General features: G+C 43.6%; 1 protein-coding gene across 3 annotated transcripts in view; it reads left to right on the top strand.

The window, feature by feature from the left end:
* The window catches only part of LOC125449619 (uncharacterized), a 38897-nt gene that overhangs the window by 7812 nt on the left and 6056 nt on the right, over nucleotides 1-25029 (top strand). For all 3 annotated transcript variants that reach the window (XM_048525464.2, XM_048525463.2, XM_048525462.2), the window contains exons 3-7: nucleotides 5565-5658; nucleotides 10522-10576; nucleotides 11907-12047; nucleotides 14616-14776; nucleotides 18526-18624. In XM_048525464.2, the coding sequence (XP_048381421.1) occupies nucleotides 5565-5658; nucleotides 10522-10576; nucleotides 11907-12047; nucleotides 14616-14776; nucleotides 18526-18624 (550 nt within the window). The remainder of the gene's footprint in view (nucleotides 1-5564; nucleotides 5659-10521; nucleotides 10577-11906; nucleotides 12048-14615; nucleotides 14777-18525; nucleotides 18625-25029) is intronic.

Genomic DNA, 25029 nt, shown 5'->3' with positions numbered 1-25029 from the left:
GCCTATGATCCTCTCAGCAACACTGACTGCAGGTCTCACATCCACACTGCCTCTGCTCCTTTAGGTCATATTGACTGCTTGTCCCAGAGCCCACACTGCCTATGATCCTCTCAGCAACACTGACTGCAGGTCTCACATCCACACTGCCTCTGCTCCTTTAGGTCATATTGATTGCTTGTTTCTATGCACTCCTTGACTCTGCTCCTTTCAGAAATCCTGGCTGTATTTCTCAGGATCCTCACTGCCCCTGTTCCTCTTACTATTATTGAATCCCTGCCTCGGTATCATCAATGTGGAAATACAATCTACACAACTTGTCCTCCAGTGCGATTTTCACCGTGATCATTCATACACTGAGCCTGAGTTTCAGTGAAATTTAACAGATGACAATCATTCTTTGGCTCATTTCTCAAAACAAAATTTTGAAATAGAACATAGAACACAGAACATTACAGCACAGTACAGGCCCTTCGGCTCTCGATGTTGTGCCGACCTGTCATACCGATCTCAAGCCAATCTAACCTACACTATTCCATGTACGTCCATATGCTTATCCAATGACGACTTCAATGTTCCTAAAGTTGGCGAATCTACTACCGTTGCAGGCAAAGCATTCCATTCCCTTACTACTGTCTGAGTAAAGAAACTACCCCTGACATTGGTCCTAAATTTTTCACCCTTCAATTTAAAGCTATGCCCCCTCATGCTCACCGTCACCATGCCAGGAAAAAGGCTCTCCTTATCCACCTTATCTAACCCTCTGATTATTTTATATGCTTCAATTAAGTCACCTCTCAACCTTCTTTCCTCTAATGAAAACAGCCTCAAGTCCCTCAGCCTTTCCTCGTAAGACCTTCCCTCCATACCAGGCAACATCCTAGTAAATCTCCTCTGCACCCTTTCCAAAGCTTCCACATCCTTCTTATAATGCAGTGACCAGAACTGTACACAGTACTCCAAGTGCGGCCGCACCAGAGTTTTGTACAGCGTCACCATAACCTCTTGGTTCCGGAACTCGATCCCTCTATTAATAGAAGCTAAAACACCGTGTGCCTTCTTAACAGCCCTGTCAACCTGGGTGGCAGCTTTCAAGGATCTGTGTACATGGACACCGAGATCTCTGCTCATCTACATGACTAAGAATCTTACCATTAGCCCTGTACTTTGCCTTCTGGTTACTCCTACCAAAGTGCATCACTTCACACTTGTCTGCATTAATCTCCATTTGCCACCTCTCAGCCCAGCTCTGCACCTTATCTATGTCTCTCTGCAACCTACAACATCCTTCGTCACTATCCACAACTCCACCGACCTTAGTGTCGGCTGCAAATTTACTAACCCATCCTTCTATGCCCTCATCCAGGTTATTCATAAAAATGACAAACAGCAGTGGACCCAACACCGACCCTTGCGGTACACCACGAGTAACTGGTCTCCAGGATGAACATTTTCCATCAACTACCACCCTCTGTCTTCTTTCAGCAAGCCAATTTCCGATCCAAACGGCTATATCTCCCACAATTCCAATCCTTCGCATTTTGTACAATAGCCTATTGTGGGGAACCTTATCGAACGCCTTGCTGAAATCCATATACACCACATCAAATGGTTTACTCTCATCTACCTGTGTGGTCACCTTCTGAAAGAACTCAATAAGGTTTGTGAGGCACGACCTGCCCTTCACAAAACCGTGCTGACTATCCCTAATCAATTTATTCTTTTCTAGATGATTATAAATCCTATCCCTTATAACATTTTCCAACACTTTACCAAAAACTGAGGAAAGTCTCACTGGTCTATAATTACCAGAGTTGTCTGTACTCCCCTTCTTGAACAGGGGAACCACATTTGCTATCCTCCAGTCATCTGACACTATTCGTGCAGACAATGACGAGTTAAAGATCAATGCCAAAGGCTCAGCAATGTCCTCCCTGGCTTCCCAGAGGATACGAGGATAAATCCCATCCGGCCCAGGGGGCTTATCTATCTTCACCCTCTGAAGGATTTCTAATACCTCTTCCTTGTGAACCTCAATCCCATCTAGTCTAGTAGCCTGTATCTCAGTATTCTCCTCGACAACATTGTCGTTTTCTAGAATGAATACTGTTGAAAAATATTCATTTCGCGATTCCCCAATCTCATCTGACTCCACACACAGCTTACCACTACTATCCTTGGTTGGGTCTAATCTTACTTTCGTCATTCTTTAATTCCTTAAGTACCTATAGAGAGCTTGAGGGTTTACCCTGATCCTATCCGCCAACAATGTCTCGTGTCTCCCCCAGCTCTTCTGAGCTCTCTCTTTAGGTCTTTCCTGGCTACCTCATAGCCCTCAAGTGCCGTAATTGAGCCTTCACATCTCATCCTAACATAAGTGATAATGGGAAAGGCAGATGCTGGAGAATCCAAGTAAATAAAATGTGAGGCTGGATGAACACAGCAAACCCAGCAGCATCTCAGGAGCTCCAAAGCTGAAGTTTCGGGCCTAGACCGTTCATCAGAGAGGAGGATGGGGTGAGGGTTCTGGAATAAATAGGGAGAGAGGGGGATGCGGACTGAAGATGGAGAGAAAGGAAGATAGGTGGAGAGGAGAGAACAGGCGGGGAGGTAGGGAGGGGATTTGTTAGTCCAGGGAAGACGAACAGGTCAAGGAGGTGGGATGAAGTTATTAGGTAGGAGATGGAGGTGTGGCTTGGGGTGGGAGGAAGGGATGGGTGAGAGGATGAACAGGTGAAGGAGGCGGAGACAGGCTGGACTGGTTTTGGGATGCAGTGGGTGGAGGGGAAGAGCTGGGCTGGTTGTGTGGTGCAGTGGGGGGAGGGGACGAACTGGGCTGGTTTTGGGATGCGGTGGGGGAAGGGGAGATTTTGAAGCTGGTGAAGTCCACATTGATACCATTGGGATGCAGGGTTCCCAAGCAGAATATGAGTTGCTGTTCCTACAACCTAAGGGTGGCATCAATGTGGCACTGCAGGAGGCCCATGATGGACATGTCATCTAAAGAATGGGAGGAGGAGTGGAAATGGTTTGCGACTGGGAGGTGCAGTTATTTATTGCAAACTGAGTGGAGGTGTTCTGCAAAGCGGTCCCCAAGTCTCCACTTGGTTTCCCCAATGTAGAAGAAGCCACACCGGGTACAATGGAAACAATATACCACATTGGCAGATGTGCAGGTGAACCTCTGCTTAATGTGGACTTCACCAGCTTCAAAATCTCCCCTTCCCCCAGCATATCCCAAAACCAGCCCAGTTTGTCCCCTCCCCCCACTGCACCACACAACCTGCCCAGCTCTTCCCCTCCACCCACTGCATCCCAAAACCAGCCCAGCCTGTCTCTGCCTCCCTAACCTGTTCTTCCTCTCACCCATCCCTTCCTTCCACCCCAAGCCGCACCTCCATCTCCTATCTACTAACCTCATCCCACCTCCTTGACCTGTCCGTCTCCCCTGGGCTGACCTATCCCCTCCCTACCTCCCCACCTGTTCTCTCCTCTCCACCTATCTTCCTTTCTCTCCATCTTCAGTCCGCATCTCCCTCTCTCCCTATTTATTCCAGAACCCTCGCCCCATCCCCCTCTCTGATGAAGGGTCTAGGCCCGAAACTTCAGCTTTGGAGCTCCTGAGATGCTGCTGGGCCTGCTGTGTTCATCCAGCCTCACATTTTATCATCCTAACATAAGTCTTCTTCTTCCTCTTGACCAGAGATTCCACTTCCAATGTAAGCCACACCTCCCGCACTCTACAGCTTCCTCCCTGCCTGGCAGGTACATACTTGTATAGGACACACAGGAGCTTTTCCTTGAATAAGCTCGACATTTCTAATGTGCCCATCCCCTGCAGTTTCCTTCCCCATCCTATGCTCCCTAAATCTTGCCTAATCTCAACGTAATTGCCTTTCCCCCGGCTATAACTTTCCCAGTGGCATACACCTATTCCTTTCCATCACTAAAGTAAACAACAGAATTGTGGATAATGAAATATGAGGCTGGATGAACACAGCAGGCCAAGCAACATCTCAGGAGCACAAAAGCTGACGATTTGGGCCTAGACCCTTCATCAGAGAGGGGGATGGGGTGAGGGTTCAGGAATAAACAGGGAGAGAGGGGGAGGCGGACCGAAGATGGAGAGAAAAGAAGATAGGTGGAGAGGAGAGTATAGGTGGTGAGGTAGGGAGGAGATAGGTCAGTCCAGCGAAGACGGACAGGTCAAGGAGGTGGGATGAGGTTAGTAGGTAAGATATGGAGGTGCGCCTTGGGGTGGGAGGAAGGGATGGGTCAGAGGAAGAACAGGTTAGGGAGGTAGAGACAGGCTGGACTGGTTTTGGGATGCAGTGGGTGGAGGGGAAGAGCTGGGCTGGTTGTGTGGTGCAGTGGGGGGAGGGGATGAACTGGGCTGGTTTTGGGATGCGGTGGGGGAAAGGGAGATTTTGAAGCTGGTGAAGTCCACATTGATACCATTGGGCTGCAGGGTTCCCAAGCGGAATATGAGTTGCTGTTCCTGCAACCTTTGGGTGGCATCATTGTGGCACTGCAGGAGGCCCATGATGGACATGTCATCTAAAGAATGGGAGGGGGAGTGGAAATGGTTTGCGACTGGGAGGTGCAGTTGTTTGTTGCAAACTGAGCGGAGGTGTTCTGCAAAGCGGTCCCCAAGCCTCCGCTTGGTTTCCCCAATGTAGAGGAAGCCGCACCGGGTACAGTGGATGCAGTATACCACATTGGCAGATGTGCAGGTCCCCCACCACATCCCAAAACCAGCCCAGTTCGGCCCCTCCCCCCACTGCACCACACAAACAACCCAGCTCTTCCCCTCCCCCCACTGCATCCCAAAACCAGCCCAGCCTGTCTCTGCCTCCCTAACCTGTTCTTCCTCTCACCCATCCCTTTCTCCCACCCCAAGCCACACCTCCACCTTATACCTACTAACCTCATCCCAACTCCTTGACCTGCCCGTCTTCCCTGGACTGACCTATCCCCTCCCTACCTACCCACCCATACTCTCCTCTGCACCTATCTTCTTTTCTCTTCATCTTCGGTCCGCCTCCCCCTCTCTCCCTATTTATTCCAGAACCCTCACCCCATCCCCCTCTCTGATGAAGGGTCTAGGCCCGAAACGTCAGCCTTTGTGCTCCTGAGATGCTGCTTGGCCTGCTGTGTTCATCCAGCCTCATATTTCATTATCTTGGATTCTCTAGCATCTGCAGTTCCCATTATCACTGATAACAGAATTGTGATTGCTATCACCAAAGTGCTCGTCTACTTCCAAATCTAACACATTAGCCCTCCAGCCTGTGTTAATATTTAAATTCTTACATTAACCATTGCCTGATTTATATATTCCCCATGGTAACAGCTCAATCAGTCAATCTATTCATCATCTCATGTGCTATCCCTTCCAATGGAATTAAGGTATTGTAGTCCCTTTATGTTGATGTGCATCACTAATTATCTTGGTCTCAGCAGGTCAAACATTTTCAGCAAGATGTGTCTTTCCTCAGCAATAGCCCAGTGTTATAACCCATAGACTGTAAGAATGATATTTGCATGTTGAACATTAAAAATTTTAGGTACATTGAGGAACATATACAGAAAACAGGAGTTGCAACCGAGACGCAAGGATTTACATTTGTCACCAGTGGAAAGAAAAGGGAGTCACTCCTGGTGAGTAATATCATGAATCATCGCTGAGCTTTCACTCATCTGAGATCTCTGACCAACAGCCGTGTGGCTAATGTGAAAGATCAGGGAGCCTCTTCTCGCGTATACTTACTAGAATTCTTAGTAACCATCATATTTGAAATCATTCTCTTCTTCACGGGTGGCTTTGACCCGCTTTCTCAGCCCCAGTGACACTGAACAGAAATTATTGAATAACAATACTAACAATTTCAGTATTTAGGCCAGTTTGAATCGTGTAATGCTCGGCCAATGACCATTCCTGCATTGATAGGGACCAGATGCAGCTTCCAGTTGTGTGTCTGAAAGACAAATTGCAATCCCGTTGCTATCGTCATGACAACTGAAGAAATAAACTAACACATACAGTACTGATACTTTGTTCTTTGAAAGGAAGTAGGGAATTGCTGACAAGATCAGGATTTGCTCGCCGTACCTAACTGCGTTTGAACTGTAAAATAAAGCAAAACTAAACTGTGAATGCTGGAAATCTGAAACAAGAACACAAATTGTTGGCCAAACTCAACAGGCCTGGCAGTATCTGGAGAGAGGGAAACGAGTAAATCTTTTGGGTCCATCAATCTTTCTTCAGAATTAATGGTAGCTTAGGAAAGTGGTATAAATGACAGAGGATGTGGGCTAAAGAAGTCAGTGAACTCAGCCCAAGTCGAACCCCTGGCTACAGGGATTGTGCAGGAGGGAGGGTTTTGGATTCTTGGATAATTACGGCTCTTTCTGGGGTAGGTGGGATCTCTACAAGCAGAATACTCTTCACCTGAACCGGAGGGGTGCCAATATCCTGGGGGGAAATTTGCTAAGGCTATTCGGGTGGGTTTAAATTAAGTCAGCAGGGGGATGGGAACCAAATTTGTAGTTCGAGTATAGAAAAGGTTGAGAGTAGGGACGTCAAAATAAAGTTTCAGGGATGCAAGATGGCACTGGCAAGCAAGAAGTTGGTTTGAAGTGTGTCTACTTCAACGCCAGGGGCATCCAGAATAAGATGGGTGAACTTGCAACATGTGTTGGTACCTGGGACTTCGATGTTGTGGCCATTTCGGAGACATGGATAGAGCAGGGACAGGAATGGTTGTTGCAGGCTCCGGCATTCAGATGTTTCAGTGAGAGCAGAGAAGATGGTAAAAGAGAGGGAGGTGTGGCTTTGTTGGTCAAGGACAGTATTACAGTTGCCGAAAAGATATTTGGGGATTCATCACCTGAGGTAGTATGGGCTGAGGTTAGAAACAGGAAAGGAGAGGTCACCCTGTTGGGAGTTTTCTATAGGCCCCTGAATAGTTCCAGATATGTCGAAGAAAGGATAGCAAAGATGATTCTCGATAGGTGTGAGAGAGACAGGGTAGTTGTCATGGGGGCTTCAACTTTCCAAATATTGTCTGGGAACACGATAGTTTGAGTACTTTAGATGGGTCAGTTGTTGTCCAGTGTGTGCAGGAGGGCTTCCTGACACAGTATGTAGCCAGGCCAACAAGGAGCGAAGCCACATTAGATTTGGTACTGGGTAATGAGCCCGGCCAGGTGTTAGATTTGGAAGTAGGTGAGCGCTTGGTGATAGCAATCAAAATTCTGTTATGTTTACTTTAGTGATGGAAAGGGATAGGTGTATACCACTGGGCAAGAGTTATAGCTTATGGAAAGGCAATTACGATGAGATTAGGCAAGATTTAGGGAGTATAGGATGGGGAAGGAAACTGCAGGGGATGGGCACATTAGAAAATGTGGAGCTTATTCAAGGAAAAGCTCCTGTGTGTCCTAGATAAGTATGTACCTGTCAGGCGGGGAGGAAGCTGTAGAGCACGGGAGCCGTGGTTTACAAAGGAAGTGGAATCTCAGGTCATGAGGAAGAAGAAGGCTTATGCTCGGATGAGATGTGATGGCTCAGTTAGGGCGCTTGAGGGTTACAAGGTAGCCAGGAAAGACCGAAAGAGAGAGCTGAGAGGAGACATGAGAAGTTGTTGGCGGATAGGATCAGGGTAAACCCTAAGGCTTTCTATAGGTATTTAAGGAATAAAAGAATGACGAGTGTAAGATTACGGCCAATCAAGGATCGTAGTAGTAAGTTATGTGTGGAGTCAGAGGGGATAGGGGAAGCACTAACTGAACATTTTTCGACAGTATTCACTCCAGAAAACGATAATGTTGTCGAGGAGAATACTGAGATACAGGCTACTAGACTAGGTGGGATTGAGCTTCACAAGGAAGAGGTATTAGAAATCCTACAGAGTATGAAAATTGATAAGTCCCCTGGGCTGGATGGGATTTACCGTAGAATCCTCTGGGAAGCCAGGAAGGAGATTGCTGAGACTTTGGCATTGATCTTTAAATCGTCATTGTCTATAGGAATAGTGCCAGATGAGTGGAGGATAGCACATGTGGTTCCCTGTTCAAGAAGGGGAGTAGAGACAACCCTGGTAATTAGAGACCAGATGTCCTTCCTTCAGTTGTTGGTGAAGTGTTGGGCAACGTTATAAGAGATAGGATTTATAATCATCGAGAAAAGAGTAATTTGATTGGGGATAGTCAGCACGGTTTTGTGAAGGGAAGGTCGTGCCTCACAAACCTTATTGAGTTCTTTGAGAAGGTGACCAAAAGATAGATGAGAGTAAACCGGTTGATGTGGTGTATATGGATTTCAGCAAGGCGTTCGATAAGGTTCCCCACAGTAGGCTATTGTACAAAATGTGGAGGAATGGAATTGTGGAAGATATAGCCGTTTGGATCAGAAATTGGCTTGCTGAAAGAAGACAGAGGGTGGTGGTTGATAGGAAATGTTCATCCTGGAGTTAGTTACTAGTGGTGTCCCGCAAGGGTCGGTGTTGGGTCCACTGCTGTTTGTCATTTTTATTAATGACCTGGATGAGGGTGTAGATGGATGGGTTGGTAAATTTGTGGAAGACACTAAAGTTGGTGGAGTTGTGAATAGTGCAGAAAGATGTTGGAAGTTACAGAGAGATAGATAAGCTGCAGAGCTGGGCTGAGAGGTGGCAAATGGAGTTTAATGCGGACAAGTGTGAGGTGATGCACTATGGTAGGACCTTCCCTTGTAAGACCTTTCCTCTGGAATGGAAAGTACTGGGCTAATGATAAGATTCTTAGTAGTGTAGATGAGCAGAGAGATCTTGGTGTCCATGTACACAGACCCTTGAAAGTTGCCACACAGGTTGACAGGGCTGTTAAGGAGGCATACAGTGTTTTAGCTTTTATTAATAGAGGGATCGAGTTCCAGAACCATGAGGTTATGCTGCCTCTGTACAAAACTCTGGTGCGGCCACACTTGGAGTATTGCGTCCAGTTCTGGTCACCGCATTATAAGAAGGATGTGGAAGCTTTGCAAAGGGTGCAGAGGAGATTTACTAGGATGTTGCCTGGTATGGAGGGAAAGTCTTACAAGGAAAGGCTGAGGACTTAAGGCTGTTTTCGTTGGAGAGAAGAAGGTTGAGAGGTGACTTAATTGACACATATAAGATAATCAGAGGGTTAGATAGGGTGGATAGGGAAAGCCTTTTTCCTTGGATGGTGACGATGAGCACGAGGGGGCATAGCTTTAAATTGATGGGTGAAAGATATAGGACAGATGTCAGAGATAGTTTCTTTACCCAGAGAGTAGTACGGGAATGGAACGCTTTGCCTGCAACGGTAGTAGATTCACCAAATTTAAGTACATTTAAGTTGTCATTGGACAAGTGTATGGACGTACATGGAATAGTGTAGGTTAGATGGGCTTGAGATTGGTATGACAGGTCGGCACAACATCGAGGGCCGAAGGGCCTGTACTGTGATGCAATGTTCTATGTTCTATGTTCATTTTCCGCTTGAGGACACTACAACCTTCAGGAGTTAATACTGAGCTCAACAACTTTAGAGCCTGACATGGGCTGCTTTCAGCGCAAGCAATCCATATTTACACAGCAGCGATCCCCATTAGCAGGTTTTCTTTCTCCTGGCTCACCATTATCCTTCCCTTTGCTTGCCTGGCTGTCTTCCTTGGATTCTGTCTCCAGCTATCACTCACGATTCCCCCACTGCCCTCCATTTTTCTCTCTTCAGCGGTACTGTTAGATCAGCTGAGTTTCTCCAGAGATTTCTGTTTGTGTTGCCCTTGAACTAATTAGTTTGCTGGGCACTTTGCAGGAAGAGTGAACCACATTGCTGTGAGCCTGCAGTCACAGGAATGACTAGATCAGATAAGGGCATCAGGTATATTTGCTTAGATGGCCTTAGGGAGCCAGATGTCCTGCTATTGGCGTGGAGTCTCGTGTCAGCCACATGAGAAAAGATCGGTCTATTTCCTTTCCTAAAGTGGTCTTAGTGAATCATATTTTCTGTCTGTTTTCATAAATGAGGATCTTTTGATGCTTAGGTGAATTCCAGATACATTCCACATGCAATAATTCCGTGGCTACAGTGACATTGGAGCCCATATCCCCACAGTGTTGGTCTGAGATTCACAGTTACTTGTGGTCGCATTAACACTCTGCGACCATCACTCCCTGACTGGTTCCATATTTGCATTCTTTGGAATATTATTACAAAAGCTCATCTACCAAATGGTAAAGTCACTATCATCCTAGTATTTCATGAAAGAGAAAGATGGTGATTTGTTCTGAGGTTCACCACGTCTCACGCAAGGAGAGGTTGAGAAGGAGAATCTTTCATGATCACCTCTGCAAGTGTGGGAATTGAATCCAGTATATTGTTGTCACTGTAGTGAGTACACTTGCCACTCAGACAACCGAGCTAACCGACCCGTCTTACATCACCAGTGTTATGAACAAAAACCTGTTGGCAGGACTTTGCATCTGTAGTCTTTAATCATTTTCCTTGTTTACACAGGGCCATGCTACATTACATCTCTATCCACAATTCCAAGCTCTGGAACAGATTGAAGGTACATTCACAATAATTTAGATTTTACATGGAATAGGAGAAGAAATGATAGCAACATGTAAGGTATGCAGAGTAGTTTTATCTTAGAGTATGGTAATACGATGGTATAACATCGTAGGCTGAAGGGGCTGTACTGCGCCATTCTGTTCTATGTTCTAAATAATGGCTATGCCTGTCACATCAATCAAATGAAATCACAGTGTTAGCAACGTAATGATGTCCTGCATGTTATCTGAGGCAGTGAGGATCAGTTTGTTAAGTAATGTGGTGCTTGATAAATCTGATGACACTTTTTGAGGAAGTACCCAGGAGTGTTAATGAGAGTCATGCACTTGATGTGTCTCCATGGATTAAGCAAAGCTTCGAAGAAGGACTTTAATGACAGACTGATGAGAGAGGCCAGAGAGTCCATCAGACACAGGATTCAATGGTGCATTGGACACTAAATTGGCTCTGAGATAAGTAGCACAGTTTGATGGTGAACGGATGCTTCTGTAACTGGACGTTGGCTTTCACTGGTGTCCAGTGGAACTTGGTGTTGGGGCAATGGTTCTTGTGGCGTCGATTAATATTTTCAACATAAATGTAGGGATATAATCACAAAGTTTACAGCTGTTATAACGTTTGGTATGTTGATAAATAATTAGGTTGACAGATGTGAACTGAAGGAGGATATTAATTGCCTGATCAGATAGGCAGAGCAGTGTCAAATGGAATTAAACCAATAAACGTGTAAAATCTTACATTGGGAGAGGGCTAACAAGGCAAGCGATTGTCCTCTGAATGGTAAGACCTTTGAAAGATCTGAAGATAAGATAGACCTTAATGTGCAGATTGAATAGATCCCCAAAGGCAGCAGGAGCAGGTGTATAATATGGTTCAGAATGCGTATGAAGTATCTGCATGTATTTGGCAAGGCATATTCTAGAAGAGCGTGGAATTTACTTGAAACAGAAAGTTATTCTTAAAGTGGTTTGGATTGACTAGTGTGGGCACATGAAGGAAGCGTCTGAGGGAGGAACAATCTGTGGATTATTATTTCAGGCAGCATGCACAACCGACCTGAAGTGATGGAGTCCCTTCTGCATTATAACATTCTGCAACTTACTGCTTTACTCCATAATTAATACTCTGTACAAAATTGAAGTTGCTCTGTTTGCCAATGTTAAGCCACTCATGATATCTCTCATATACTGAAGGTGAACGAATAACACAAACATTAGTTGTGAGTAACATTGTTATCCTTGAAGTAGACTGATTCATAACTTTGCAAACCAAAAGGCATGAGATGAAAATCATTTATTTACTTTTGACATTCCTTGCTTCTGCAGGAGTAACAGACTATCTGACGACTGAGATCAGCACCTCAAAGCAGAAAATGTTTTTCCTGGTGACCTTCATAGATACCCCAGGCCTTGTGGATGGAGACATGTCCTATGAATTCGATGTGGATAAGGCATTGGTCTGGCTGGGTAACCCTTTTTAGCATTTGTGTGTTGTTGACTTTAGATTAACCAAGCTGTTTTCTGACCTTCTTCAGGGTTAATGACTGATTCTTATCACAGAAAAAGTAAAGATATCATAGCCCTACAAGTCCATGAGGCTGCTCTCTCATTGGAGAGGGAAGACTGGTGGTGGTCTGGCCTGAAGGTCAGGACATCTCAGACGAAGCAAGAGGTTAAGAAGGAGAGTCTGTCATGGTAATCTCAGCTAGTGCTGGAATTAAACCTATACTGTGAGTGTCACTGGGCCATCTGAGTTAACTGACATCACCTTCAGTGACAGTATGACTTGCTGACACACACGTTAAAATGAGGTAAACTGATGGCTTCGCCTCCCACTGAAATACTTGATCACCCATGTACAGTTTTGACGGCATCACTAATTTGTTTGGATGCGAGTTTGCTCGCTGAGCTGGAAGGTTAGTTTTCAGACGTTTCATCACCATTCTAGGTAACATCATCAGTGAGCCTCCGACGAAGCGCTGGTGTTATGTCCCGCTTTCTATTTATAAATAGATAAATATATCTATAAATAGAAAGCGGGACATAACACCAGCACTTTGTCAGAGGCTCACTGATGATGTTACCTAGAATGGTGACGAAACGTCTGAAAACTAACCTTCCAGCTCAGCGAGCAAACTCACATCCAGAACCTCAACCTGAGCTACAAATCTTCTCAAAACTCACTAATTTGTTTAGTCTGTATTTGTAAGGGCAAAAACGTTTTTTGGAAAAAAAAGAACATTTCGTCTCTGTGATGAATATCTTCAAAAAAGAGACATGTACATTAGTAACAGGCAGAATGAAATGATGACTACAATTTTGTGCTTTATGATATTAAATTTAAGAAACCATATCTGCAGATTTGGCAGACAGCAAATATTTCAATCGACAGGGAAAATAGTGCTTGCTTCAACAATCTAACAATTGATAGCTACTTTTGATTTGTACTATACTACAAAAATTCCTGTAGAAATATCAGAACTACTCCATTGTAAGTTTCAGGTTTCCTCTGTTGAAACTCCTGGTATCCTTTCTACATTCTGGCACTTACCTGGGCTAATCTAGGACTTTGCATCAATAGAAAGGCCTAATTTGTTAATTCCATGATGCACAGATTTTCACGAGGCCTGCCTGTTCATTTCATTTTCAATCAAACAGAAAGAGACCCCTCAAACGCACCTCTGTCAGTTGACTACACAAAGCAGACATTCATATGTCTCCACATCACCTTTGTCTCTCTGCCTCTCAATCGTTGTTATCTTTCTTTAAAAGTCTGTGCAAGCTTCCTACTGCAGTCATTTAATATTGCTGTGAGTTTCCAACAAACTCGTGACATGGATAAGGTTTAGAATTAAAATATTCCAATTTCTGAACATCCAACTTTTCGCAAGTTTCTGTGCCACCTGTGATTAATTATTATTTTAAATCACAAAATTCTGAGATGTCAAGTGCTCATAATACAACTTAATCATTATCTGACATGCTTACTTCAGATTTGATAAATCATCCTTGTTATTGGATCAGTAATATGAAGATTAACTGCAGGAGCCTCGCTAATTCAGTTGGAGAAATTTGTTGGCAATACACCTCATGTGCTGAGTGCAATTAACCAAGGAAGACAATAAAGTGTAAAAGCTAAAAAAAAAGACAAATTGCATCGTGAAAGTAACAATTATTGATTGTACAATGTCATGAACTAATTGATGTGGTAAAGGTACATTAGAGTCATCAAATCTGGCGAGTGTGCAGTGTCAAAGTCATAAGAAAGCAATGAACACTTTCCATGACTCAAAACTAGGGTAGCAGATCAATCAGTTTGGATCCACGCCATGATCTTTTCAATGTCAGTTAAAAACAGTGATAATTTCCTTTGAAGGTGAAGTTGAAGCCAACATAAGTTCAATCATGATAGAATCAATTTGAGGATAGAAGCAGACTTGAGGCACTGAATGTTCTCCTTGTACCCGTAGTTCCTCTGGTTCTCTTGAAAATCCTTAAAATCCTTTAATCCTTAAAACTGAAATCCTGTCATGTGGAATTTTAAAACCATGCCACCACGCTCTATAAGTCATTTCATTAACTTTAAACCATTAATGAAAAGGAAATAAAAAATAAATTTTCTTCCAAATTTTTTCTCCATTCTGCATTATTACTCCAGTGAGTAGTTGTGGAATGCCAGATTACTTCATCAGCTGGGAGCACATTGCTGTGGTCAGGTACAAGAGACACCAAGCTTTCATTGGAGGTAACGTGTTTGCAAGCATATCGCAAGGATAGTCATCAAGAATTAGAATTGGACCTTGACAAAATGCTGTCTCACATTGACCAAATTTGTAGGAGCTGGAGCTTGCTAGTTGAGATTTGTTAAAACCATAAATCTCTCGTTATCAAAATCAAAACCATCAACCTGACAACTTTCAGGAAACCTTACTTCATCGAAGACCTTGAGTGTCACTCGGAAAGTGCAACTGAAACATTGGAAAACCTCACAACACAGTGTGGGAATCTAATGTTATACTATCTCATTTGCTGTAGGTGAGCAGGCGGATCTGATCCTTGTCTTCTTTGACCCTATGGGACAAGCCTTGTGTAAACGCACGCTGAACGTTGTAGAAAAGATAAACGAGAAACATGGCGAGAAACTGAGATTCTACCTCAGCAAAGCTGATGAGGCCGGACGTGAGAGTGACAGACAGGTATGTATCTCGGCTCATTGTACTAGTAGTTCCCCTTCAGGGGGAATTGGATCACTGTGCCCATTGCATGCCAATGGAAAGTGAAAAACAAAGGTAAAATAAAATATATCCGAATATGGCAGCATGACTTTCTACTTTATATTGATTGATTGATTTTATTGTCACAAGTACTGGAATACAATGAAAAGCTTTGTTTACAAATGATGTAAGTAGGTACCAGCAATAAAAGAATGTACAGATCAAAAAGACTGGGAGGCATACAGGCTACATTGCAGGTTACGTTATTTGATGTCAGAGCCTATTCCACAGTCTGATAACAGCTGGGTAGAAGTTGTTCCTGACCTCCTGGTGTGTGTGATCAGGCTTCTGTACCTTCTGCCTGATGGAAAAGGTTGTAAGGGATCATTACCAGGATGTGATGGGTCTTTGATGATGTTGCCTGCAGTAGTGAGCTGTATAAATGCCACACCACGCCGTTTGTTGGTGAGGGACCTTATGGAGATGCCAAATTTCCTGAGCTGCCTGAGGAAGGAGAGACTTTGTTGAGCCTTCTTGACTTTCACATCTATGTGGGAAGTCCAGGATAGGTCGTCGATTATCATCACTTCGAGGAACTTGATGCTCTTCACCCTCTCATCCTCAATTCTGTTGATGTGGATGAGAGCCTGTTTTGCTCCTTTCAGTCTGAAGTCGATGATCAGCTCTTCAGTTTTGCCAATGTTGGGAGTGAAGTTGTTCTCGTTGCACACGCCACCAAGCCCATTATCTCCCTTCTTTATTTTGAGTCATCGTTATTAGACATTCATTCCACTGCCATCAGTGAACTTGTTGATGGCGTTTTTTTTTCAGAATTTGGCAAGACAGTGTTGGCTGTCAAGGCAATACAGCAGGGGGCTGAGATACATCCTTGGTGTGCTTCAGTTTCGAGTGATATTGTGGAGGAGGTGCAGTTCCCTATCCTCACTGATTGCTGTCTGTGGGTCAGAAAGCTGAGGATCCAGTTGCAGAGGGTGGAGCTGAGACCAGGGTCAAACAGTTTTGAGATCAGCCTGGAGGGCATAATGGTGTTGAAATCAGAGCTGTCGTCAACGGGCAGGAATCTGAGGTAGGTGATTTTGTTGTCCAAATGTTCCATGGATGAGTGTAGGGCTCGGGATATGGCATCCTCTGTGGATCTTTTATGTTGGTAGGAAAACTGTAGGGGATGGAGGAGGGCTGGGAGGCTCGAGTTGATGTGGGCCATGACCAGCCTGTCCCGGCACTTCATCATTATTGCAGCCAGAGTTATTGGCTGGTAGTACTGAAGTCACACTGCATGTGTTTTCTTGGGTACAGGGATGATAGTGATCTTCTTGAAGCTCGTGAGGGCTTTGGCATGTAGGAGGGAGAGGTTGAAGATTTTGGTGAATGCTTTCACCAGTTGGTGCACACAGGATCTGAGTGCTCGGCTGGGGAAACGGTCCAGGCCCATCACTTTTCTGGGACTGGCTTCCAGGAAGACTGATCTGATGTTTGAAACAGTGACCGTGGGAATAGGTGTGTCTGGGGCTGTCAGAGCAGGCATTGCCACCCCGGTGGTTCACCGCTCAAACCGAGCTTTGAAAGTATTGAGTGTGTCAGGAAGGAATGTGCCAGTGTCCACTATCTTACAATGCTTCATTCTGTATCCTATATTGGCCTTTAAGCCTTGCCATGACATCAGGAGTCTGTTTGGTAGGTCTGGGCCTCCATCCTGGTCTAGTACTGCTTCTTTGCCTCCCTTATGGCTTTGCGGAGGTCATATCTCGATTATCTGCATTGGTCCAGATCACCTGACTTGAATGATGCACGCCTGGTCTTCAGTAGGGAGGAGATGTTTAAAGACATAAAGATATATAAAGACACACAGTTTATCTCTTTTCTTTTAACTCATTTGTTTTAGCTAAACAGCATTAACACTAGACAGTAAAGGGATGCTTCAATGATAAATAGCGAGGATTGATCTCCAGTGCAGTTATGCTTGTCTTGATCAGAAAATCATTTTCATATCTGACAGTGTGTACCCTAAAATAAACAAAAGCAGAAAATGATGAAGAATCTCAGCAGTTCTGGCAGCATCTGTGGAGAGATAGAAACTGAGCTTACATTTCCACTCCAGTCACTCAATCTCAGTCTAACACCTGATGGTTGTTCCTACTTATTTTTTAATTTTGCAACAATCCTGAGTTGACATCAAGAATATATTCAGCGTAGCATAAATGTAATAAAGGTAAAAAAAAGATAGTGAAAGCAACTCAGCAAGGTGTTTATATGAATGTCGGCAGTATAATAGAAATGCCATTGCTCAGGAATATATTTGCCGACGCCATTGTTCCATTTGTGAGAATGACATCTTTAAGTGCAAAGATTTATAATGAAGACTTCCTTTGATTTAGATTTCCTACAGTGTGGAAACAGGCCCTTAGGCCCAACAAGTCCACACTGCCCCTTGGAGCATCTCACCCAGACCCATCCCCCCACAATCCACACACCCCTGAACACTATGGGCAATTTAGCCTGGCCAATCCACCTAGCTTGCACATCTTTGGACTGTGGGAGGAAATCGGAGCACTCAGAGAAAGCCCACGCAGACATGGGGAGAATGTGCAAACTCCACACTGACAGTTACCCGAGGCTGGAATTGAACCCAAGTCCCTGGTGCTGTGAGGCTGCAGTGCTAACCACTGAGCCACCACAACATACATGGTAACTGATGAGATCCTGTGCCAAAATTGTGCAGGAATGTATATCACCAACAGAAATGGTTGGTAAGATAAAATAATTTACTCAATGTATCAGCCACATTTTCACATGTATAAATTCTTGCATTTCTGTTGTCCTTTCCCATTTCCCACTCTTCTTTTTTTTTGCTTTGCACTGTCACTGCACACAGTATTTTTTTTTGTTGGGTTGGAGATTCTTTCCATTTTCATTTTTGCATCAATTGTCCTATTTCAAGCAGATAATGAGTCTGACGGTTTGGTAGATAGTTTGCATCGTTTGGTCAACAAAATTTTCAAATGAAATTCAGAAATGATGAATGAATCCTTCTCTTGCTGGGTCGTTAGTCAGTTGTTGTTCTCTTTCTCAACAAGCAATGGAGCCAGTTTATTAAAAAGTACTGATTTGAGTTAAACTGAGGCTTCAACAGCAAGTGAATGGAACATTTCAGATGATGGGGAGGCAAGGAAAGTTAAGACCATAACCAGAGCTGCCACATCTTATTTTATGCCGGAACTTACTTGACCAGGCGACTCTTTCTGATTTACGTTACATTTTGTTATTAGTCCTCAGTTTAATATTTGAGCCAGTAATCTATATTGTTCCTCAGAGTAAGTGTACCATTGTTGTTGTTACAAATTAGTTCGGTACCAGAAGTTTTATTTTACTGAAAGCCTTGAAACTTAATCAGTCTGAAACTGCTGCAAAAAGAAATAGTCAGCACACATTTAGATTTTAATAGACACTGAAAATAAGCAGATGAGTTTTTAAAATCTCATTATTGCTGGAAGGGCTAACAAATGTTACTCAATTGGGCCTGTATTTTCTTCAATGCAGCTTTGAGTTGAGCTGAATTCATTGCAATTTAATAACTGTGACATTCTTTGAGTCCTTGCAAGAGTCTGAACACCTCCAACAAAGTATAAAGTATATTTTCTCATGAGATGCTTGATACTAAAGGAGCAAACACGTTTCTATTGATCGAATAATGCATTTGTATTCTTCTTTAGAGAGTAATGATGCAAATAGTGCAAGAAATATGTAAAAGACCTGGACTCAATAAGTGTGGCTTTGATATGCTGAACATTTACATTCCAGATCCAAACAAGGTAGGCTCGCAAGTCTCTAAACAATCACAGGTTTATACAGATACCTGGAAATACATATAATTATATATAAAAATACCCTATATATATATAGGTGTGTGTGTGTGTGTGTGTGTGTGTGTGTGTGTGTGTGTGTGTGTGTGTGTGTGTGTGTGTGTGTGTGTGTGTGACTTGTTTCGACTTGTCTATATATTAATGCGTTATTTATGAAACACATGTAAGTATAATCACATGCCTATATATATATATATATATATATATATATATGTAACATTTATATATACAAAGAGAGAAGTGCGAGACAGAGAGAGGTGTCATACCTAATTTAGTTCAGCATCAAAGCCAAGTCAAACACCTCATTGACATGCAGAGCTCATAAGATTGGACACAAGGATTTTGCCAGAGATGTTGCCTTGCAGCTGTAGTAATGTGAAAACACAACCTCTTGTCAACGGTGAGTGTCCATGCATTGGTCAGAGTTTGTTGGTCACTGAGTATTTTCCTTCTGGGCGCAATGCTGTGGCTCTGAACTATTCTCAATCAATGTTCCACAAGTGATGGTGAGGCTTTCTAATTGTTTACCTGCTGGCTTTCAGAGAAAAATATAGAAGACAAATCATTAGTACCATTTTGGCATGCTTTTTCAGACTGTCTATCAGATTGGGTTCAAATTTAAGAACCTTTACCTATCATAAAGTCATACAGAAATAAAGCACAGGAACAGATTCTTCAGACCAAACCTTCCATACCGAGCAGATATTCTACATTAATCTAGTTATAGCGAGTTTTGAGAAGATTTGAACCTTAATCTAGTTATATGTTTCAACATTTGGCCCATATACTGCTAGATCCTTCCTATTCTTGCATCCATGGCTTTTAAATGTTGCACCAACGTTCAACCAACAACCACCTCCTCCACTAACAGTTCCTTCCATACACGTACCACCACCCCCAAATGTTTGCCTCTTAGGTATCTTTTAAATTTTCCTGGCCTCATCTTAAAACTATGACCCCTGGTTTTGGACACCACTACTTTGACCTGAACCTTTCCCTATCCATGGCCGTCATAATTTTGTAAACTTCTGTGAGGTTATCCCTCATCCTCCGATGCTCCAGTGTAAACAGCCCCAGCCTATTCAGCCTCTCCCTGTAGCTCAAACCCTCAAACCTGGCAACAGCCTTGTAAATCTTTTCTGAATCCTCTCAGGTTTCACAAATTCAATACTATAGCAGGGATTTGAATTGAAAGCAGTATTACAAAAATGGAGAATTACCTGTACAGCTACAACATAACCTCCCAACTCCTATATGCAGTGCATCGCAGAATAAACACAAGCTCCCGACCACCTTCATAACTACCCTGTGTACATGTGACTTCAATTTCAACGAACTATGGACCTACACTTCAAGGTGCAACACTCGTCAGGACCCTTCACGAGGTATACAATTCCTGCTGAGTTCCCATACCAAAATGCAGACCCTCACATTTATCAAAATCAAACTCCATCTGCCACTTATCAGCCCATTCTCCATCTGATCAATGTCCCCCTGTACTCTGAGGTAATCTTGTTTGCTGTCCACTACACATCCAATTTTCAAGTCATCTGCAAACTTACTACCATACTTCCTACATTTACATCCAAAATTATTTCTGCAATTAACAAAAAAAGCAGTGGAACCAAAATCGAACCTCATGCAACACAACTGGTCATAGGCCTCCTTTCCAAAACACAACCATCCAATATTACATTCTGCATTCTACCTCCGAGCCAGTTTTGTATTGACACAGCTAGTTCTCCCTGTAATCCATGTGATATAACCTTACTAACCAGGTGGAACCACTTCGAATAACTGACCGTAATGCATTTGGACAATGTCCACTACTCTGCCTCCATCAATCTTTTTCATCACTTCTTCAAAAACCTCAGCCAATTTACTGAGAGAGGATTTCTCATGCTTAAAGCTATGCTGACTATCCATAATCAGTCCTTGCCTTTCCAAATACCTGCTCTGGGAAGCGAGAAAGGAGGTTGCTAAGCCACTGGCGAAGATCTTTGCTTCCTCACTCTCCACGGGAGTCATACCGGAAGATTAGAGGGAGGTAAACGTTGTTCCTCTTTTCAAGAAAGGGAATAGGGAAATCCCTGGAAATTACAGACCAGTCAGTCTTACCTCTGTGGTCAGCAAGGTGTTGGAAAGAATTCTGAGGGAGAGGATTTATGACTATTTGGAAAAGCATAGCGTGATTAAAGGGAGTCAGCATGGCCTTGTGAGGGGCAGGTCATGCCTTACAAATCTTATTGAGTTCTTTGAGGAGGTGATGAGACAGGTTGCCGAGGGTCGAGCAGTGGATGTGGTGTACATGGACTTCAGCAAGGCATTTGACAAGTTTCCCCATGGCAGGCTCATTCATAAAGTCAGGAGGTATGGGATACAGGGTAATTTGGCTGTTTGGGTTCAGAAATGGTTGGCTGACAGGAGGCAAAGAATGTTTACAGATGGTAAGTATTCTACCTGGAGGTCAGTGCTGAGTGGTGTCCCACAGGGCTCTGCACTGGGGCCTCTGCTCTTTGTAGTTTTTATAAATGACTTGGACGAGGAGGTTAAGGGGTGGGTTAGTACGTTTGCTGATGACACAAAGGTTGGAGGTGCTGTTGATAGTACCGAGGGCTATTGCAGGCTTCAGTGAGACATTGACAGTATGCAGAGCTGGGCTGAGAAATGGCCAATGGAGCTCAACCCGAATAAATGCGAAGTGATGCATTTTGGAAAGTCGAACTTAAATGCTGAATCTAGGATTAAAGACAGGATTCTCAGCAGTGTGAGGAACAGTGGGATCTTGGTGTTCAAGGGCATAGCTCCCTCAAAGTTGCCACCCAAGTGGATAAAGTTGTTAAGAAAGCATATGGTATTTTGGATTTCATTAACAGGGGGATCAAGTTTAAGAGCTGTGAGGTTTCGCTGCAGCTCTACAAAACCCTGGTGAGACCACACATGGAATATTGTTTCCAGTTCTGGTCGCCCTATTATAGGAGATGTGGAGGCTTTCGAGAGAGTGTGAAGGAGGTTTACCAGGATGCTGCCTGGACTGGAGGGCTTGTCTTACGAGGAGAGGTTGACTGAGCTCGGACTTTTCTCTCTGGAGAGAAGGAGGAAGAGAGGTGACCTGATCGAGGTGTACAAGGTAATGAGAGGCATGGATAGAGTTGGTAGACAGAGACTCTTCCCCAGGGCAGGATTGACTGCCATGAAGAGTCATAGTTTTAAGGTGTTAGGAGGAAGGTATAGAGGAGACGTCAGAGGGAGGTTCTTCACCCAGAGAGTTGTGAGCGCATGGAATAGTTTGCCAGTGGTAGTCCTGGAAGCAGAGTCATTAGTGACATTTAAGCGACTGCTGGACATGCACATGGACAGCAGTGAATTGAGGGGAATGTAGGTTAGCTTATTTTATTTTTGGATCAGGAATAATCCACGGCACAACATCATGGGCCGAAGGGCCTGTACTGTGCTGTACTTTTCTATGTTCTATGTCCTATGTTCTGTCCCTCAAAATCCCACCCAATAACTTTCTCACCACCGTCATCAGGCACGCAGGTCTTTCATTCCCTGGCTTTTCCTTAGCACCTTTATTGAATAATGGTACCATTTTATCAAATCTCCAGTCGGCCATTACCACACTCGTGGCTATTGATAATAAGATATCTCATCAAGGGGCACAGCAATCCCTTCTCCGCTTCCCACAAAGTTCTATTGTACACCTGAATAGGTCTTGGGGATTTATATACCTTTATACATTATCAGACGTCTGGGATGTCCACTTCTGTAATAGACCCTTTTCATTATATCACTATTTGCTTCCCCAAGTTCTCTAGCTTCAATATCCTTCTCCACAGTAAATACAGATGCAACAAATTTATTTAGTATCTGTTCCATATCCTGCAGTTTCAAGCAACACGACCCCGATTCTTTCCCTTTTCTCCTTAATGCATTTGTAGAATCTCTTTGGAATCTCTTCAACATTAATTGCCAAGGCAATCTCATGTCCCCTTTTTTTGCCTCCTGATTTCCTTCTTGAGTCTACCACTACTGCCTTTACACACTTCTAGAGGGATCCGTTCGATCACTGCTCTCTGTACCTGACAATTTTCCTTTTTCCTACCCCGACCCACTCTTGCTTACTCGTTTAAATCATCCCGAGTAGCTTCAGCAAATCTCCCCACCAATATTTTAGTGCCTTACCAATTCAGATACCACCTGCACTTCTTACACAGGTCACTTGTACCCCAGAAGAAATTTCAATGATCCAATAATGTGCCTTATTCTCCCCTGCACCAGTTTCTCAGCCACATATTCATCTGCTCTATCCTCTTATCCTACTCTCACGAGCACATGGCACTGGGAGTGATCCAGATATTACTATCTTTAAGGACGTACTCTTTAACGTCCAGCCTACTTTCGTATTCTCTGTCCTTGGAATGTCACCATTTTCTCTCCCTATGTCATGTTACCAAAATGAACAACGACTTCCTGGTGGGCACTCTCCCCTTTGAGAGCATGTTATCCTTGACCCTGGAAGGGAGGCAGCACACAACTGGGATGAATGGTATGTACTACAGAAAAGTCTATATGTGCTTCTGACTAGGAAGTCCCTATTAACAATTGATTGCTTGGAATCTAAAGTACCCCTTGTTACAGTTAAGCCAATCTCAATACCATAAACCCAGTTGTCAGTGTTACATTCCCATAGGGTCAATGCCTCCATCCTCCGCATTTTGTGAAAGAGCATACTTGTTGAAGTGGAGATATCCCCAGGACACTCCTGCACTGCCTGCCTAGATACTTATCCTACCTATCGTAGCGTACTGTATTGTATCTGCAATTTTTTTACCCTCCTGAAACTGCCATCCATCACACCTCTGGGCACCTGTAAATTCCTCATTGTTTCTAACTACTACAACAACAGATCCATGTGGCCCAATAGGATTCACAATCAAATGCACATTTTGCACATATAATCATCAGAAACATTAAAATTCTCCCCTTTACAATGGGAATAGAATATCACTCTACTCAAGGCCATCTTTATACCCTAACAATCTCCAAAACTATAAAAATGCATCGTCTGACTGCTTTAAAAACCACTGCTCCCAGATAACTTAGTCCGTAGGTCACATTTAAAATAAGTTTAATCAAGAGACAAACCTCAATAAATGTTAAAAAAAACTCATTCACTGTTGCACATGTACAAGAGCGAAAAGATTATAACTTATGAGACGTCAGAAAAAAAAAAATGCTTAGCTGATCTCCAACTCTGGGCAGTTCCCAGTAAGGTCAGCTGTGAATTTTATCGTTTGTTTTTATTTCTTGGACAAAGCTCTGATGCCAGAGATTGTTGTCATTTCACAGGCAGTTAGTTGTTCACTGATAATGGGAACTGCAGATGCTGGAGAATCCGAGATAACAAAGTGTGGAGCTGGATGAACACAGCAGGTCAAGCAGCATCTCAGGAGCACAAAAGCTGACGTTTCAGGCCTAGACCCTTCATCAGAAAAGGGGGATGGGGAGAGGATTCTGAGAGATGGGGAGGTGGACTGAAGATGGATAGAGGAGAAGATAGGTGGAGAGGAGCTTCAGGACATGGTCGATCAGCTGCAAGGCTGAAGAGGCCACAAGAAAGTTGCAGTGGGAGAGAGATCCCCTGAGGTTGGTCAGGAGGGAGGAGGGTAATTTCTTCAGGTTAAGCATTCTGGAAGAGGCTTCACAGTGAGGTTAAAATTGTGATCAGAGATAATGGGAACTGCAGATGCTGGAGAATCCAAGATAACAAAGTGTGGGGCTGGATGAACACAGCAGGCCAAACAGCATTTTAGGAGCACAAATTTCGGGCGTTTCAGGCTAGACCTTTCATCAGAAAAGGGGGATAGGAAGAGGATTCTGAAATAAATAGGGAGAGAGGGGGAGGTGGACTGAAGATGGATAGTTGTTCACTCCTGTTTCTTTCTGAACTTTTCAGAAACAACTTGTCATGTCATCTGCTGCAGTTGCTTTTCTTTCATTTTAAAAGTACTGTTGTGTTGGTTCTTCTGACGAAGTCGCAAAACAAAGAAAACAGTTACAAAATAGTGATTGCTCTTTCAAGAAATCTGGAAAATCACCTCCAGTACTGAAAACAAAACATTAAAAAAGAAGCAGCTTTTACGGCCTATGACTTTCCCGCGCCCAGCATCTTGGATTCAAAACAGTCAGTTTAGGGAGGCACAGAATGGATGAGAAGTAACAACCAGTTAGAATCAGGAACATGATCAAATTAGCACAGCTGGAACTTATTCCTCCTTATTGCGGAAACTGGAAGGCTAAATCAATAAATTCCTTGAAGAAAATGGTGGATGTTGAAGAATTCTAACGCAA

This window comes from Stegostoma tigrinum, chromosome 46 (assembly GCF_030684315.1).
Source record: "Stegostoma tigrinum isolate sSteTig4 chromosome 46, sSteTig4.hap1, whole genome shotgun sequence".
NCBI lineage: Eukaryota > Metazoa > Chordata > Chondrichthyes > Orectolobiformes > Stegostomatidae > Stegostoma > Stegostoma tigrinum.
Note: the sequence above shows the minus strand (reverse complement) of the source record. Positions and strands in the feature narration are given on the sequence as shown.